Raw genomic sequence first — 18,342 nt, forward strand, 5'->3', positions numbered from 1 at the left:
TATCTATATTTCTTTTTCCTTTAGTAACTCCAAAACTACTGAACAGATTTATACCAAATAACAAAAAGCATGATCTGCGCACCAGTAGCTAGCTTCCTGATAAATTTGGTGTAATTCCATTCAGCGGTTCGGGCTGTAGTCATATTCAAAGACCCTGTGGGAAAATGCATAGGGAAAATGCATTTTGGATCCCCCTTTGTCTTGGTCCCTGATTGAGGGATCACTCTCAAACTTTCATCACAGCAGATGAACTGACTGTTGTGTTAATTTTGAAAATTTCATGAAGATTCATCAAACAACATCAAAGTTATTGACAAAACAAAAATCCTAATTCTATGGAAACTAGGTCCTAATAATAACTACCCAATGGCAACCACCAGTAGATAGATATATAGATAGGTAGATAGATAGATAGATAGATAGATAGATAGATAGATAGATAGATAGATAGATAGATAGATCGATCATCTCTTCCCTCTTTAAGCCATGTATTTCTCTGTAGTGAGAGAAGAACAGTAACACATTTTGATTCTAATGTGAACCTTCCCACAGCTGTTATTAATGTCAAATTCAGGGACTATTTCATGAAAGGTTTTTCACATGATAGAACAAGCTTTGAATTTGATTCGATTCTGGACAGGAAGCCAGTGCAGCTGATGTAGGTAGAGGGAGACGGAATCAAAATATTTAAGATGAAGACGATTCTTACCTAGGTGTTTTGGACCCTTTTCGTTCTTGTTTTTTTTATAGACCAAAATATGCTGAGTTGCCATAATCTAATCTGAATTGCACAAAAGCATTGCTGACTGTGATTTTGTGGGTGTAATGTAATAGCAGTGCAGGTCTCTGTCTATCATATCATAATTAGTAATTGTAAGAATGCAACAGTCTGTTCATGACATCACAATTAACGAATACAATGCAGTACTCTGTGGTGGCATGAATAGCGAATGTCCCGACGCTGCTCTCAGTCTATGGCATTTCATTACTGCTTGATTATAGCAATACATCACTCAGTCTATGACATTTAATTACTTGCTGGTATAGCAATGCAGCACTCAGTTTATATTATAATCAGTGAATGAAACAATGCATCATTCTGCGTCTTAGTTGCTGAATATAACAAAGCAGCACTCAGTCTATGATATTATCAGTGAATGAAACAATGCATCACTCTGCATCATAGTTACTGAATATAACAATGCAGCACTCAGTCTATGATATAGTCAGTGAATGAAACAATGCATCACCCTGCATCTTAGTTCCTGAATATAACAATGCCACACACTGACTTGACATACCCTGTAAATATAACAATGCACGACTATCTGAAATCTTAACATTAACTATAACAATGCAGCATTCTGTATAGCACATAGTATGTGATTTGCGCAGTCAATGTTTATGTCATTAGATGTAGTTAGGAATGTAATTAAATATTTTGTTTTCATAACTCAGCTATGTGGCACTCGACCTTAAGAGAATGAAAGGTTAAATGAGTAAATGCTGTCTAGCTGAAACCCTTACCGATCGTAAATAACTAGATTTTTGCACCCAACACCTCCTCCACTTTGTTATACGGTGTGAACTCTTTGCCACGGCATATTTTGAGAACAGCTGCAAGGTAAAGAGCGACGCGGATTTTCTACCTGGAAATCAGTGGATGGAAGGCGGCCAAACATGAACGTTTCCCGAGGACAATACACAGTGCATAAGGGCATAGTTGTCTCCGGGCTGTGCACCTGCCGAGCCCTTCGCTGTGTTTTTAGAAGGAAAACGCTGGGGTGCATCCCAAGAGCCAAGTATTCCAGGCATCTGCCAGCGAATGGAAAACAAGTCTCCTCCTTTTTGGCAGCACCCCAAATTTGCTTCAGCGAGGTGCGCGAGTCTTTTATTTGACCTCGTTTGTATGCATTTTTTTAAACATATGCCCTGTCAGGCGTTGACTGGATTTCAGCGGATGATTTGTTTTGCTAGGTTGAACGTTTTAAAGGGTTACTTAAATAGGTGGCAAAATAAGTTATTCAGGCCCACTAGTGGCATTTAATTTACAGGCCCGGGGTACATGTAGCAACCCGTTACTAGGGACTTATAAGTAAATTAAATATGCCAATTGGGTGTAAGTCAAATTTACCATGTTTAGAGGGGAGAGCACAAACACTTCATCACTGGGTAGCAGTGATAAGATGTGCAGAGTCCTAAAGTGAACAAAAATCTAATTCAGCAAAACAGAAGGGGTGAAGGTTAAAAGTTTGATGATGACTATACAGAGAGGGCCAAGTCCAGCACTCACACTTTGGATGCGTTCATCAAGGAACAATCTATACAAATTAGTGGTCCTATTTAAGATGTGGCTGCTGTTTAGAGTGTGTGAAGTAAAATGATTTGTTATGCTGTGTTGAAGGAAGCTGGCAGTTCTACTAGCATCAGCCTGCTGAGGGACTCTTCAACTGTAATTTTCAAAAAGATTATCCCACACATTTGCGAGACCAGTTTCTGTCACAAAACAGTTAGTTACTGAGACTGATCTGTGACTCTTTGTATTCTTAGAGTTGACTGGTGACTATTTCTTCAAGAACTTTATATGACCCCGCTGGCCAACATTATCAGATCCCACTGTCTCAACATAATTGCCTACACAGAGGACACCCAGCTCATCCTCTCACTCCCGCCGACCCCTTCACCACCAGAACCAGTTTCCACAGCTGCATGACAAGCATTGCTAACTGGATAATGAACAACTACCTGCAGCTGAACACAGACAAGATAGAAGTACTGATATTTGGCAACGGCAGCAACATATGGAATGACTGCTGTTCCCCATCAGACCTAGGACCCGCACCCACTCCTTCTGACCATACCAGAAACCTCTGAATCATCTACAACAAGTTCACCATTAAATCACAGATCAACACCGTCTCTTCCACCTGCTTCGTCAGTAAAATCTTTAAGTGGCATGTGGCTACCCCTGCACATGAGATGCACCATGACAAAGGCCCTCATCACCATCTGACTGGATTATGGCAATGCCCTCTACATAGGAATCTCCGCACACTTCCTACAGAGACATCAGACTACTCAGAACGCCACAGATAAACTCGTCCTCGGTCTTCCCCGATGAACCTACATCACACCACATCCCAGGCAACTCCATTGGCTCCCCGTCTAGAGGAGATGCCTATTCAAGTTGCTGACCCACGCACACAAGGCTCCACACAACTAAGGACCTGTGTACATTAACCACCGCCTGAACTTCCACTGACTGTCGAGAAGACTACGCTCTGCCTCCCTTTCAGCACATAAACAGTAATAAGGTAAACACACCACAAAAAAATCCCACACCAATTTAGAAATAATATAATGGTTTGGGACCAAAATGACTGGAGATATGCAATTTTAAAGCTTTAAATTAAAGTAGCACCAAGACGCACAATGCTCCAACTGAGGAGATGCCTATTCAAGCTGTTGACCCACGCACACAAGGCTCCACACAACCAAGGACCCGTGTATATTAAACACCGCCTGAACTTCCACTGACCGAGAAGACTACGCCCGCCTCCCTTTCACCACATAAACAGTAATAAGGTAAACACACCACAAAATAAATCCCACACCAATTTAGAAAAAACTGAGTAAATTGTAATAAATGATTTGGGACCAAAATGACTGGAGATATGCAATTTTAAAGCTTTAAATTAAAGTAGCACCAAAAGGCACAATGCTCCAACTGAGGGTATCTGGTCGTACTGGACCGGGATACAGTCAGAAGTTCAGGACAGCTGCATTGGAGCACAGCCTGGCATAGACCAAATTTGGCCCACTGAGGATTGTACGTTATGTCCTAAGTCTGTGGCCTGAGTAGCCATGTTTGCAAGGCTTTGTTTCGCCCAGCATTGATTGCGATGAAGCTACGCGGGGCTTTGCATTGCTTGCCTTTTGTTCTAATGAAGCTCGCTGCTGTGCTGTGTGGTAAGGCTTTATAGTGCTTTGCATCACTTACTGTTGATTCTGATGAGGCTGTCAACTGTGCAGCGAGGCTTTCTGTTGCTTGGGTTCGATTCTGATTAAACTTGCCATCATGGGGCGACGCTTTGCAGGGCTTGGCTGTCTCTTTGTGCCAGATTACATAGAGCCTTCAGATAGGCCAGGAGGAGCTCTCTCTGAGCCAAAAGCCCAGGATGTGGGGAGGCCCTACCTGGGGATCAGCTACTCACTTCAGCAAAGGCCAGCAGGACTCAGGCAAGTCCAGTTGCAGGTCTGGGCAGGCCAAGTTCAGCAGGTCAGCCGTGCAGTTTCATGGAGGCCACTTGAGCTTGTTGTGTCCCTGTGGCTCAGAACAGGAGGTCATTCAACTGACCCTTAGAGTCATTCATGTAACCCGGGATGAAGGGAGCAGGTCCAGTCTTCCTTTACAGACAGCAGGATAGGCCGCCAGCAGCAGGGCACTCCTCTGACAACAGGGCAGTCTTTTTTTTGTAGTATCCCCAGGTCCAGGTGTGTACTGAAGAGTGAGCTGAGAGTCTTATGTTTCTACATGGTGCTCCCTTTGAAATGGGGCAAGCTTCTGGCATTTTCCTCCTACAGTAGTGTTTGGAATTTCCTCCTTTTTTTGCTCCAAGTGGTCTGGGGTGACACAGACTAGTGTGAATTTCTTTGAGAGTGTGCTGGGGCACTGCCTTTGAGGTTCAAGTGTGGTAGGTGACAGCTTTGCTCCTACATCTCCTGGGGAGGGCCCATACTGCCAATACCCAGCCCCACCTCTGTGATACTGTCTGGATACACAAAGGCCAACTACACCTAGACATCTGATCCAGTATACAGGCTGCAGGCACCAGAGCGTTAGGATAAGAAAGTGTGTACTTTGTAAAAGTAAACAAGTGCCGACAAGGACATTAGTCAATGAAAAATTATTATTAAATTAATGTTAATGGTAGGAATTTAAAAAAATAACATCAAAATAAATTATAGTAGTCACAGAATTACAGCACTTTTCAGAATACTCGTTTTTCTTAACTTATTAATAACTTCTGTTTGGTTACCACTGATATTCTGGAATATTGATATTTAGATGTATCGAATACCGGGCAATGGATGAATGCATGGGCCTGTTTTTTTATTGAAATGAAATAGAATTCTCCCAGGAGCTCAGACGGTAATAATAAGAGGCTTATAAGTGAAAGTTCCGCAGGAAAGGGTGCGCATGGTAAGGAACCAGTGAGTGTGGTAAGGTGGTGCCGAGCACAGTGGTAAAGCACTGGCGATGAGTGTTCTGCCTCAGTGAAACATTCAAAATGACATTATATTGGCGTAGTGTTTATTGGCTTTTCCATGCTGTGATGCTACATTAACAGAGAGCGGGAGGGGACGGTGGTGGGCACACCAGAACAGGTGGCATTACTAATTGCCATTGATTGTGTCTGCAGGACATGGAGTCTGCCCTAGTAATGATGGTGTCCCTCGTCCCCTTGGGACAAAGGAAGCCGCTTTGAACCAGTGCTATAATTATTCCTTCACTTGCATAATTGTCCCTCGTGGGCCACTCATCTCTGTCGTGGTACCCTTTAGGATTCTGGGATTGCGAGCCTAGATGTTAGATGAATCGAAGCATGCATTTTTATGTTCCTTGACTGCAATCCACAAGTTTGGCCAATTTCCTTCACTTTTGTTAAAAACAGAAAATGTTCTATTTGTAGAGCACACGCTCGGAATTCACAAAATACGTACTGGCAGGTTTTAACCAATTTACATGTGTGGAGATGGCCCGTAACTTTCTGACTTTTTTTGTTAATTGGACCCGAGGTGTGCACAGTTCTAATACATCTCCAGTAGTCAGGACTACACTTACGGTCTGGGACTGGATGAATATCAGTCTAGAGCCAGGAGTGTTCCCTCCCTCCTTTACGCCTCAGTGGTTTTACCAGGACAACTCCCTGAGATTGACTGGTGAGTGATTCGAAAAGTGGAAGGTAGAGGGATTTTGCAAGGTGGAGGACGTGCTCAAGAATGGAGCAATATAGTCCCTTGAGCAGATCAAGGTGGAATATGGGATTTCTGAAGTTGTGCGTTTTCATTATCTTCGGTTAAAGCACAGGATTCAACACCGACATGTGAAGGACCCAGTTACTCAAAACTCATGCCCTTCAAAAAACACTGCCTATATCATATCACACATTTGTAAACGTAATGATACCCATGTGCCCATGCAAACTCATGTTTCAGGAAGCACAGGAAATATGCCTTTGTGTAGAGCTGGGGAGGATAGATGGAAAAACTTACTCAGTAGGAGGAATAATTTGCCACATGCCCAGGGATGGGAGACGCTGTACAAAATACTACAGCGGTGTTGATATACCCATGAATAACTAGACGCTAAATATTACACACATTTCCACAAATGGTGGACGGGTTGTGGAGCCACTGAGTGTATTGCCACACCTTCTACGGATACTCTGTGGAATGACTTCATTCCGGAAGAAATCCTACAGATAGTAGAACTGGCAGTGGTGAAGTTGATCTAATGCCTGGAGGTGATTCTTTTAAGGGGCCGGCTACACATTACACTCTCGGAAAGGAATGACAATATCACACCTGCTACTGTTGGATAATCAAGTAATTGTGATCTCGGGTATAACACCACAACCACTACCTTGGACAAATGGTTATACAGATTTTGGTAGGTTCGATGGGCGTTGATTCACTAAAATGCCAGAGGTAGCGGACGTTACATCATACACACTTTAACCTTAATGATGTCACAGGAAGTGATGTCACATGACATTAAGCCTCATGACATCACAATAATTGCACCCACTCTTACCCTAACTCACTTATTCTCCTCTGTTCCTCACTCTTACTCTGACCCACCTATAGTTTTTCACTCACTCACCTTCACACACATGCACTATCCCACATACTAACATACATGCTCACACATACACACTCTCAACAAACTCTCTCGCACTCACATATAATATATACTGAAAAGTATTTTAATTCACTTACCTAAGATGCCAGTGGAGGTTCCATATCAGAACCTGCTGTTCCTCTCTTTTATTACATTAGTAGTGAATCATAGATTATTAATCACTACTAATGTTATGAAAAATGAGCAGAAATGACAGGCGAACACTTACGCCGGTAATGCGAGCCACCACTTTGTTCTTGGCAGTAATTTTGCCACCTGTGAGGCCAGGGGTCGCAAAGGACGAGCCAGGGGTTGGAGCTGTGATCCCTGGAGACCCCTTAATGACGTCCATGGCAGGATCTGGAGATAGAAAGATTAGGTCCTGCAAAGCCGGACAAGGGCAAGCTCTTCCAGAGAGCAAGGAAACCAATGCTGACACTCCTTGTACAAGACTTTAGAGATTTTGCAAGCCCACAGTGCCTAAGGATACTTATGATGGGGATACGGAAATCAGGGACATTATCACTTAGTAGGGTGCTGGTACAAGATTCATGGATTGGCTGATGGAGGCAGAAATCCATGGTTTGTTAAATGTGGGTTGGAAGGAGGAAAGAGATCCTCCTGGGTAATAAAGAAACCTATGTGGGGTGTGAAATTAAATTGACTAAAATATGGGAAAGATGATAAATGCTTGAATCATGTAGATTTTCTCCGATTCATACTGTTGGGAATGACAAACAAGGAAACACCTTGGGAATTCCCTTTCTTATAGTCATAAAAACAGAATTCTTAGGAATGTTAGACTGAAGGTTGAGTGTTGAGTTAATGTTCCAGAACTATGAATGTTCTTGTTCGGTTCTAATTCACGAGTACCTGTCTTTTTATATTACATGGTGACATTTGGTTTGCTTGGCATGAAAATGATATCCATTAGCATGAAAACGTTATCGTAAGCAGAAAGATGAGTGATTTCATAGTTTATTTATGTTTGTCAGAAAGTGGAGTTATAGTGATGGCAGTTTCTTATTTTTATATTGATTTTTAAAAGAGCAATTTGTCTTAAAGTGGAGGAGATTGCCAAGGTTCACCAAAGTTTGAACAGAGGATTCCATTCAGTGAGATCCATTTTACGTACACAGCATAGATAACGTACCTAAAGAAATAAAGAGTCATATTATATTGAATAGTGCATTTGAATTATTCAGATGGGACTGTCAAGATCAGCATAGCATAATTGACTGGTGAGAACAAAATGGCTGAATTCCTGTGCCTGAAATCCATAGTACACTGAAATGATTGAGTCTAATGAGATTTAGAAAAACATTTGCATGTATTACCCATCATGACCCTCCTTTCCTAAATACAATGTCCAAGGTCTTGCACCTGAAGTCACAGATGACTCCATGAAATAAATCAGCTATGACATCGCTGGTTAAAGCAATGATGACATCAGTCGTGCCATCTATGACATCAAAAGTGCATTGGCAAGTGTTCATATACATGCACATTTAAACTTCTTAGATACAGGATGGCACTTTCATGGATTTTTGTGAACACTAGCAATCCAATAGCACTTATTTGGCACATAAAAGCACTTCATATGTGTATTCTGGTCTTTTGTAACTATGAAATTTCAGTGAGACCATCCCTTGTCTGCTAGTAGAAGGAAGCTAATTTATCTTCATAAGATACTTGTGAGGGCAACTGCAACCCTTCATTTCATGTAATCTCTATAAGGTTGTATTTTGAACCACAGTGGATGTGCAGCCTTTTGTTTCCAAGCAACCTCTGTGAGCACATCTGCCCTTTGTAAATGGACCTTTAGCCGTTCACCTCCCTTAGAGCTCTGTGTGAATACAGTATGTTGGCTGCCATACGCACTGTGGCCATTCAATTCCATGTGATCTGTCATTAAATTATGAAATCTAATACGAATCAGTGGAACTGCTACCTTTCACCTCAGTGTAATCTCTGAGAGCACTGGGTGGCTCTCAGTGGAACAGCTTTACACCATGCAATCTCTATTGTCTTCCAGTGGGCCTGCAGTATACAAAGTATACAAAACGTGATGGGTGGAATGCTTGAGTTAATCTAGGCCACTGGTAATTACTCAAGCTGCATCCCAGTCCATTGTTATTTTGCATACCATGCCATCTCAGTTTGGAGTGATACACATGCAAAACCGTCTTGACCCTGCTCCAATAGGAACACTCCATCCCAAGCTGCCAGGCCAGGACCTCTGTGAACTCGAACACAAGTAACCAATAACTAGTTTTGCCCTGATTGGGACTCTTCCGTCAGGTGCAGCTTGGTTCAAGTGGCACAGTGAGCAAGGGACCCCCGTCGGGGCATAGACTTCACACTTAGGGCATAGTGCTAAAATGGAACTACAGCGCTGGTTGTTCATTCGTTCGATAAAGTACTACGTTTATGGCAATCATGCACATTGTAATGTTGCTTGTGGTGTCACCTCAGCATTGGTGATAGTAATACTATTTTTGTCATCTTTGATTCTTGAACTCAGGGTCCTGAAGGAACAGTACTGGCATTTATACTTTCCACATAAATATGAAGCAAAGTAAATGTAATAATGCTCAAATTGTTCTTAATTTAACAGGAGTTCATTACACAACCTTTCTTTTCCTCACTTTTTGTTTAACTATTTTTCATATATTCCAGCAAGATACGCATGGATTCACAAATGAAATGAATGAATAAAACAAACTGCTACTTAGTTTTTTTGCTGCGGTCGTTTGCATATTTTTTCTACTTTTGCACGAACTGCACCATATTTTTCAGATTGTTTCTGTCATTTCATTGTATTTGACTCTTGTGATGGGAGCCTGAACTGTCTGTTTTTTATTATGGTGGGAGTGTTGTGTGATATCTATCTGTTCATTAGTGGATGGGAGGGGTGTAATAACAGTTCCCATCCCTGCTGTTGTCACACCTATCCACAAGATCGCTGCTGGATATCATGCGAGTGATGCGATAAGTTTGAAAAAGTAGGCCACAGGAACAAATAAAAATATTCTTTTAAGGAAGACTATCTACTTTTGAATTTGCAATGGAAGTCCAACGGGCTACCTTGGGGTGTCTCACCCTCCTTCGACAGCCATCAGACAGCGGCTGGTGCAAGGACCATCTTCCCATTACTTGTAGAAGATTCAAAGGTAACACCTGAATCTAGAAGTTTCTAGTACAGTATATAGTTTTTAACAAAAAACATTGATGAAGCTGGAGACCATGCATGCTCAGGGTACCAACAGCATGAGAGAAGTAGGACGTGTCCTGATTCCTTACTCGTAATCTTCATTAAACCGAATTCAGGTCTTCTACAGATTAATTCAGTTCTCCTCCACCATGTCTATATAAAGTGTTTTTACAGGAAATAAAATCACAATAAATTGCAATTCCTTCTAAACAAAGAGCAGCGTCCATCAGTCTATTGGTTTTAATCCCCAATCACCTTGATTGCTAGATGAATTTTCATGACATGATTCTTGTATACATCCTTAATCATACATGGTTTGTAGCCTTTCAGCCAACGCGTTTCGTTCTATGTGAACTTCATCAGGGCTAGTACCTCAACAGTGCTTTCACACAGTCCATTTTGTCAAGTATCAGAGAATGGTATGGTCGCCAATATGACACTGAATGGGTCATGTATCACACACCCAGGTGGGTGTAGTGTGCTTCTGGTGTGCACGCCCTGATGAAGTTCGCATAGAACAAAACGCGCCGTTCAGTGGACTGATGAATGGTGCTCTTTATTTCAAAGGAATTACCAATTATTGTGATTTATTTCCTCTAAAAACTCTTTATATTGACTGGTTGAGTGCTGGATCAATCTGTTGAAAGGATTTTTTTCCAGAAAAAGGGGGTGAACTGGCCGACCTCCTAGAGCAGTGGTTCCCAACCTTTTGATTTCTGTGGACCCCCACTTTAACATTACTGAAACCCAGGGACCCCCAATGAATCATCACTGGAATCCGGGTACCCCCGCCTGAGTCATTACTGGAAGCTAAGGACCTACTTTTTCAATATTTGTTAATATGTTTTAATTTTCTAGGCTCTCGCGCACCCCCTGAGAAGGCTTTGCGGACCCCCAGGGGTCCCCGACCACAGGTTGGGAACCACTGTCCTAGAGTCTTAAGCACTCCAGGAGCTCTCTTTAAACGACATTGATGATTATAATAGGAGAGGCTTTAATGTGGCCTTGGCCAGTTTCTTTGTAAATAATTCATCGAATTCAGGTCTTACTCGAGGCCTAAATTGTCATCCCGACTTCCCAAGGTTGAGGGTAAAACCAGAAATAAATTAAAGTGTGTGTTTTTAAATTGTTTTATATGCTTGTTATGGTCAGGAAGTAGTGTATGATTACGCCCTCGTTATGCCCTTTCGACAGGAAGAGAAAGCTGGCCATGTTGGGAGTATTTTTTTTAAGTTAACTTTGGTATATAAATCAGCTCTGTCGGTAGATATGAAATCTCTCAATTAGGACTGGGACAAGGCAGATATAGGAGGGTGTAATGTATACTTCGTGGCTTCCTAGTTCTCAACTCTATTAAATGTTACTTCTCTTTACTGGGCAGGTGTCTGTTATAAATGGTAATATAGAACGGTGGGTAGTGTGCCTGCTACTTGTTCGCAGTGTGTCTTGTATGTGATAGGTTTGAACCCTACTTAGTAAACGCGACACACATCAGTCTGCGCAGGTGTTTAGCTAGGTGTTAATCATGCAGATCTTTATAGCGCTAAATAATCATTCGCTTTGATGTGCGCGCTATGCAAACTTGGAACAGTATATCAAAATGCATTTCGAAAAGCCTGAAGACTGTAATGCAGCCAAGAGAAGAGGCATGATTGGGAAGCCATAAGTAGGTTGATTAGGAAAACCGAATGGCCGTGTTAAAAACGCTGGTGTGAGGTTCTTTTGTGTGCGTGCTGAAGGGGTTCTCCCTGAGAATGGAAGGGGCCTCGCAAAACGTGTGTTGCAATAGGGTTTATTTTTTTCTTTTTTTTTAAGTCGGAGTGATTTTGTAGACAGCCAGAGCTGGATTCAGGTACCGTGGTTGGTTGGCGCCCTCTGGTGGCGAAAAGCGCGCACGACAGACCGCAGAGAAGCAAAGTGGGTGAGGCAGCTGGAAGAAAGAGACTGAAAAAATCACCAGCAGCAGCACAATCAGAGGACGGCTGAGGGAGGGGAGGAGTCGCGATCGGCCATTCTGTATCTGGATCCCAGCTGGCACTGCAAGAAGGGATTTACTATTGTCTGAGAGGGGAGAGTCCAACCCCACAACACCCACAGCCCCCTGCCCCCACCCTGCACCTGATCTGCAGCATCCCCGCCTCCATCATAGTTGAAGTGTGCGCGAGCAAGGGAGAGAAGAAGCCATCCTGCCACCGAAAAGCCGCAGCTTCGCAGCGCCACCATGTCCTACCAAGGCAAGAAGAACATCCCAAGGATTACCGTGAGTGCCTCTCTCTGCATCCTGTGTTTCTGCCCTCCGCTCCCCCGTCGCCTCGCTTCCTCGTCGCCATCCTTCCCTGAGCCGTCTATCTCCGCCCGATCTCCAATGCGTGCGCGCCCACCTCCACCCGTCTGCTCTACTGTCATCTTTCCTTCTACCCCAACATACCCTAGTCCTCGAGTCTACCCTCCACTACCCCAAGTTATTCCGCCCTTCTGTCCTCCGCCCCAATGTCTCTGCCCCGTATATCACCCGTTTTACTCCCCTGCTCTCACCCCCACCCTCCTTGTGCCACCCCAGTCACTTCTTGTCTCCAACGCCATCCGTCTTATCTGCCCTACGCCAGACCTGCCCTCCATGCCACCCGTTCTACCCACTCACAAACCCATTTTGACCCATCTACTGCCATTCTGATTTCCTCCTGTCCTCATCTCCATCTTGCCTACCCCCACCACGCCTCCCGCCTCGCTCTGCCTCCATTAATGTTCGCACTCCTCGTTCGGAATCACTCCCTGTTGCCCCTGGAAATTGGGATGAATTTGCATCGCTGCCCCACACATGCATTGAATGTACAATAGAGAAAAGGGTGTGTTTGATGCGGTCGGGGGGGGGGGGGGCGGGGGGTGGATGGACATAGATTATGCAACGCGCACCTCGTACTATTCTAGATTGTGGTTTAAAATGGATTCTGTGATACGGTATTTATTTTTAGTATATGGAAGTATTTTAATTAGTATTCTTGGACAGCAGAAGTGCGTGTAACACCCATCGGTGCGGGTGGGGTTCAAAGGGAACGCGGTAACAGTCTGATGATATTGCCTAGAGACCCAGCTATGAAGTCGCCCCTATGCATATGAAAACTAGGCGTTGGCGTCGATCTGCTCGCATGCCTTCCAGGGATTACTGCTGTTGTGGGCGCCGGATCGCGAAACGACCTGGAAGAGGGATCAAATAGGATTATCACTGCAGATCTCCCTGGGATACACACACCCAGGCTTCATCTCCGGTGCTCACATATATGTAGATATATTCTCTGCCGGACAACAGTTTTTATCATCCCATTAAAAAGGCAAGCGGTACATGTATACAGGGAGACGCTTGAAAAGATCACACGCCGATCTACCTGTACGAAAAAAATAAATCATCCATCAATGTTTGGCTGTCATTATTTTATCGCCCGATCAATTTCTCATTACCCCCCTGGAGCGCATGAATGTATCGGTGGTGGCATGCCATTCCCTGAAAGGGACTCAGAGTTTGAGAGTCCATACTAAGGGACGGTCGTCAGTAACCCAGTTTCTATCGCGATTTGACAGCCCACTGCGGGCTTCACGCAGTGATGCTAAGTGGCTAAAAAAAGAACCCAAACGATGAATTTTCTGATCATTTATGGAAAGAGGATTAAATGGAAATACTCCTGAATAAATTAATTTTACTTTCGATTATCGCCTGCCTTTTGCCAGCAGAGATGGTACGCCTAGAAGGGCCCCCCTCCCCCATGCTTTGTGTGATGGTCAGGAGGTGGCGTGGTGTAGAACACACCCTACACCACTTGGGGCTGGCTGGATGGGCGGCTGAGGCGTCTCCCAGCATCAGGACCTGAATCTAGGGCACCGCAGACTTAACGAGCTCTGGCAGCCTCGCAGTTTATAGATTCATATCTTCGCATCCCAGCGACACACCCATCCAGGGCTGGGGCGCAGGCAGCGCACTGCTTGAACAGGCGCAGTGCATGTCTGCCCCTCTCACAGGGCCCTCTTTACATTATCCTCATGTAAGAGAGGCAGTGCGTCGCTGGAGACCCCTGCACTTCAGAGGCTGGTCTGCATTGTGCCCTTTGACGGCAGCAGTGCAGTGCTGGAGACCCCTCTCTCCATCTTTCAGAGCCCGGTCCGGATTGTGCTTTTTCAGGGTACAGTGCAGTGCCGAAGAACCCCGTCCTTCAGAGTCCTGTCTGTATTCTGCCCTTTGAGTGCATGCATTGCAGTGCTGCCCAATCTTTGTGCCCTTCCAAGACATGCAGTGCAGTGTAGACCTCCTACATCCTTCAGTGCCCGGTCATCATAGCGCCCTCCAATGGAATAGAATGCGCCAATGAAGACCACCACACCCCTATTCTCCAGAGACCTGTCTGAATTGTGCTATGCCACTTCATGCAGTGCTGGAGACTCCTCCCATGCCCCCAGAGCCCTGTCCTCTTTGTGCCCTCAATGGCATGCATTGCTGTGCTGCCCCCATCCTTCATCACTGTGCCCTTCCATGGCTTGCAGTGCAGAGCAGCCCCCGGCTCTCCGCCGCCTTTCCTTCAGAGCATTGTCCGAAGAGAGCTGTTTTACAGAGCTGGAGACCCCTTAAGGCCCGGGACCCTGCCTGCATTATGTCATTCCATGACATGCAGTGCAGTGTTGGAGACCTCCTAAATCCTTCAGTGCTAGGTCTGGGTCGTGCCCTTCCAGGGCATACTGCCCTATTCTTCAGAGCCCTGTCTGAATTGTGCCATGCTGGTCTGGAGACCCCTCACACGCTTCTCCAGAGCCCTGACTGGATTGTGCCCGTCCATGACATACAGTCCAGTGCTGAAGACGGCTTCAAAGGCATGCCACCATTGTGCGCTTCATTGACATGCACCAGTGCAGCGCCGGAGATCATTCCAGTCCTTCTTCGCTCTCTCCGAATTGTGCACTTGCACAGCATGCAGTTCATGGCCTCTGCCCTCAGCATGCCCTGCACTGCAGACCTGCTCCCACACCTATCCGTCAAGGCTCGGCCTGCGTTGTTTGTGTGCACGCCACGAGACAATGCCGGTAAAGCCACGACCCACACCCCCCTCGACACCGTCTAAACCATCCATGTTCGTGTCACACAGTGCGTTGCTGATGTAACGTCTCCTTCATTGGCTTTGCATACGTTCTGTCGGGGTACTGCATGCATCCGTGCAGCCCTGCTTCCAGTGTAACGCATCTCATGCATGTCTCGCACTGTACTGCTGGCCCCTCCCTCCTGCATTTTCCAAGTGCACTTACTGCAGTCATCCAGTGCAGTGCGGGATGAACCCTCTTAGATGGTTGCCACTGTCCCGGTAAAGAGCATGCAGTGCGGGGCTGGGGCCTGTGGCACCGGCTGTAAAGAGCATGCAGTGCGGGGCTGGGGCCTGTGGCACCGGCTGTAAAGAGCATGCAGTGCTTGGACGCTTCCCTTGGTCCCAGCAGCCCAGGTCCTGCGTTCTGTTTTGCCTCGGATGCTTCGCGTAGAGCTGGGCTTTGTCTCCAAGTGCATCTAATTAGAGTCTTCGTGGGGTGGGGCGAGGGTTAAGGGGGCGCCCACTTCTTACTCCATCTTTGGAAAATGGGACAAAGGGAGTACGATGTTGGCTGTCTCAGTGAGACACGTTTTTCCCACCAAACCGTTTTTTTTTATTTGTGTTTTGTATAGAGAGGGGGAGGGGGGCCGTGCTTGACAGACCCTAATTAGCCTTCTGTGCTCGGTGAATAGAGAACTGTTTACGCGTCCACTTCCCAGAAGACATGAAATCTTATTCGTTGACTCCTGTTTATTAAAATACACCAAACAGTGTAATTGCGAGCTGTACCTGTGAGTTTTGATTTGCATAGATATCGCTCGTGCGCGCACAGAGACATATTTTGACATTGCTTTGTACTGGTGCATATATTGTCCATGCGTTGTCTTATTGGCGTGCATTTATTTTTATATAGCTCTATGTATACATGAGTAAGCAAACGTTCATTTTTCATGACGTCTTCTTTGTTATTCATATACATATATATGTTTCTTTTCATGGCTGTGATCTCACCGCTAATTACACACACTCCCACGGCCCAACCTTCACCGAGGGAAACACCCAGTGGCTCAGAAGTAGCTCCAAGCCTTAAGCCTTTATTACAGACACAGCCAGGAGCGCATTGCGTTGTATTTTTTAAAAATATCTTTCACACTGTGAAAAGGATTTTCTCACCTTTAATTTAGCCTGGCAACAGGACAGGCGCAGACCCCACCTGGCTGGCGACCGGCTCCTCTCAGCCGTACAAGCCTTTCAGGGATGGCCTGACAGGAAGGCTCCAGGTATTTCCATTGGGCAATTCGCCAAAGCATGCGTCATGGTCTGGCCCAAGAGGTCACCCATTGGTTGTAAGGGGTTTGAAGAGATTAATGCAAACACTTTGTGTGCTCGTAATGCCTGCATAAACCCATTATTCTGCTCCGTGGCAGAGCCTCTGCCAGTCTCCAGGGCCTCATTATTCTGAGAGGGCCTAATGGGCTTGTAGGCATGTCTCGCATAGGTACAGAAAGAAACACAACTCTGCGTGAGAGGGCTCTGGGGATGCCAGGAGGAAGGGGCGAGATTGCCACTCTAGGGCATCTGATACAACCTCAGACAGGTCTGAAGCCCTGTGGGCCTAAAACAATGTATCTGTGCTGTTCCACCCCCACCTTAACTCAGTCTGCATTTGGGTGAGTACATTTCTTTTAAGGACTACAGAAGTGCTGAAATACAATGCAATACAACGTATTCCTCTCCTTTCGCGGAATGCCATTTATTCAGAGAACTTCCCATAGATCGTAACAGGCCCTTAGTGTACATTTATTTATTTAACGTGATTTATAATTCTGCCAGTTATCTTTAGATGACATCAGAGCCCTCAAGGTAGAACAAATGTACAGTCAGATAACAGAGGTGGGGAGTAGGTAGAGTCCAGCCACATAGGTTACGTTTTCAGGTGTTCCCTGAATCGATTTTAGTGGGGCTTAGTTTGAGGTAGGGTTTTCAAGTAACACCATGAAAAACAAAAGCCAGGTGTGCTTTCACCACGACCTCCCAAGCATGTATTCTTACCTGAGCTGTGGCTCAAAAGATTCCGCTCCTTGCTCCATGAGTTTCCACCCGCAAATCTTTGATTTAGTGCTGAGCCTCATTGTTACGTCAGTTGTGTAGCAGTTCTGGATATCATTGAGTCAGCTCACTCAGGAATGGGTCTCCGCCATAAAGGGTTTCACCTCTACTTATATTATCCAAGCATGAAGACCAAGTTGCTGCCTGGTGTGTGCCTGATAACTGGCATGCAGCTAAGTCACATTATTCTTCAGGTTGTGAGCATGCAAGCAAACAAGCAGCTTTTGGGACTCTATAGCAGACTGGGCCTCCTCCACCCGGATTTTCATGTACAGTATTATCAGTTATGTCATCTTAAATGTTTACCATATTTTTCATTGATGAGGATCTGACCCTGCTATCTATTTTAGCCAGATCTGTTACTGCTTCGAGGTGGGTGGTGGGTCATGTGGAGATTTAGAATTTGTGTGTTGTGGAATATAGAACACACTATAACATTTTTTATAAAGTAAACCCCACTTTAATATAATAACCAGGAGTATAAACATCGGGGGTAGAGACACTCTTCTGCCTAGACGGCAAAATAAACAATATATGTGTGTAATCTGAAAAAGTTTAAATGTTCACACATATTTGTAGCAGAGGGCTAAGATAAATGACAGAAGTGAAACTGAAAGGTGTCAGTGAAACTGTGAGAAAATCTCTAACACCTTTATTGGTCGAATTGATGATGAGCGTCACATGAGACTCCCATCTCAAAATAGAGCGCCCAGAAAAGTAGCAGATCACCAACTCTCTTGATGGAGGAAAGGGTTATTGAAACAAAAACATCTTCAAAAACTTGGAATTGGAGTTGACTATTCATTAGGACCCATCCTTAGAATTAAAGCAGGCTACAATGATTGATGAATTAGTAGTGTTTGATCTAATAGATGGGCTATCCAGAAATAGGAATGAATCACACAAAGCAGCATTTAACCTCTTTCTGAAAGTCAGAAACTGAAGACATTTAAACTTTCAAGATAAAGATTATCCTCATTGAGTGGTGGTGGTGGGTAAAGTGACAGAATATTTTGTTAGTAAGGATGATGGTGTTGCGTACATCCTTTGGCATC

The 18,342-nt window shown here is 44.7% G+C and overlaps 1 protein-coding gene across 2 annotated transcripts in view; it reads left to right on the forward strand.

The window, feature by feature from the left end:
• Positions 1-18,342, forward strand: part of DPYSL3 (dihydropyrimidinase like 3) — a 305,571-nt gene that overhangs the window by 144,445 nt on the left and 142,784 nt on the right. The window contains exon 1 of one of the 2 annotated variants that reach the window (XM_069244671.1): positions 12,033-12,378. The exons of the other annotated variant lie outside the window; for it this stretch is intronic. Within the exon in view, the coding sequence (XP_069100772.1) occupies positions 12,340-12,378 (39 nt within the window). The 5' untranslated portion in view covers positions 12,033-12,339. Of the gene's footprint in view, positions 1-12,032; positions 12,379-18,342 lie in introns of those variants that run through there. 2 annotated transcript variants of the gene reach the window in all.

This window comes from Pleurodeles waltl, chromosome 7 (assembly GCF_031143425.1).
Source record: "Pleurodeles waltl isolate 20211129_DDA chromosome 7, aPleWal1.hap1.20221129, whole genome shotgun sequence".
Lineage (NCBI taxonomy): Eukaryota > Metazoa > Chordata > Amphibia > Caudata > Salamandridae > Pleurodeles > Pleurodeles waltl.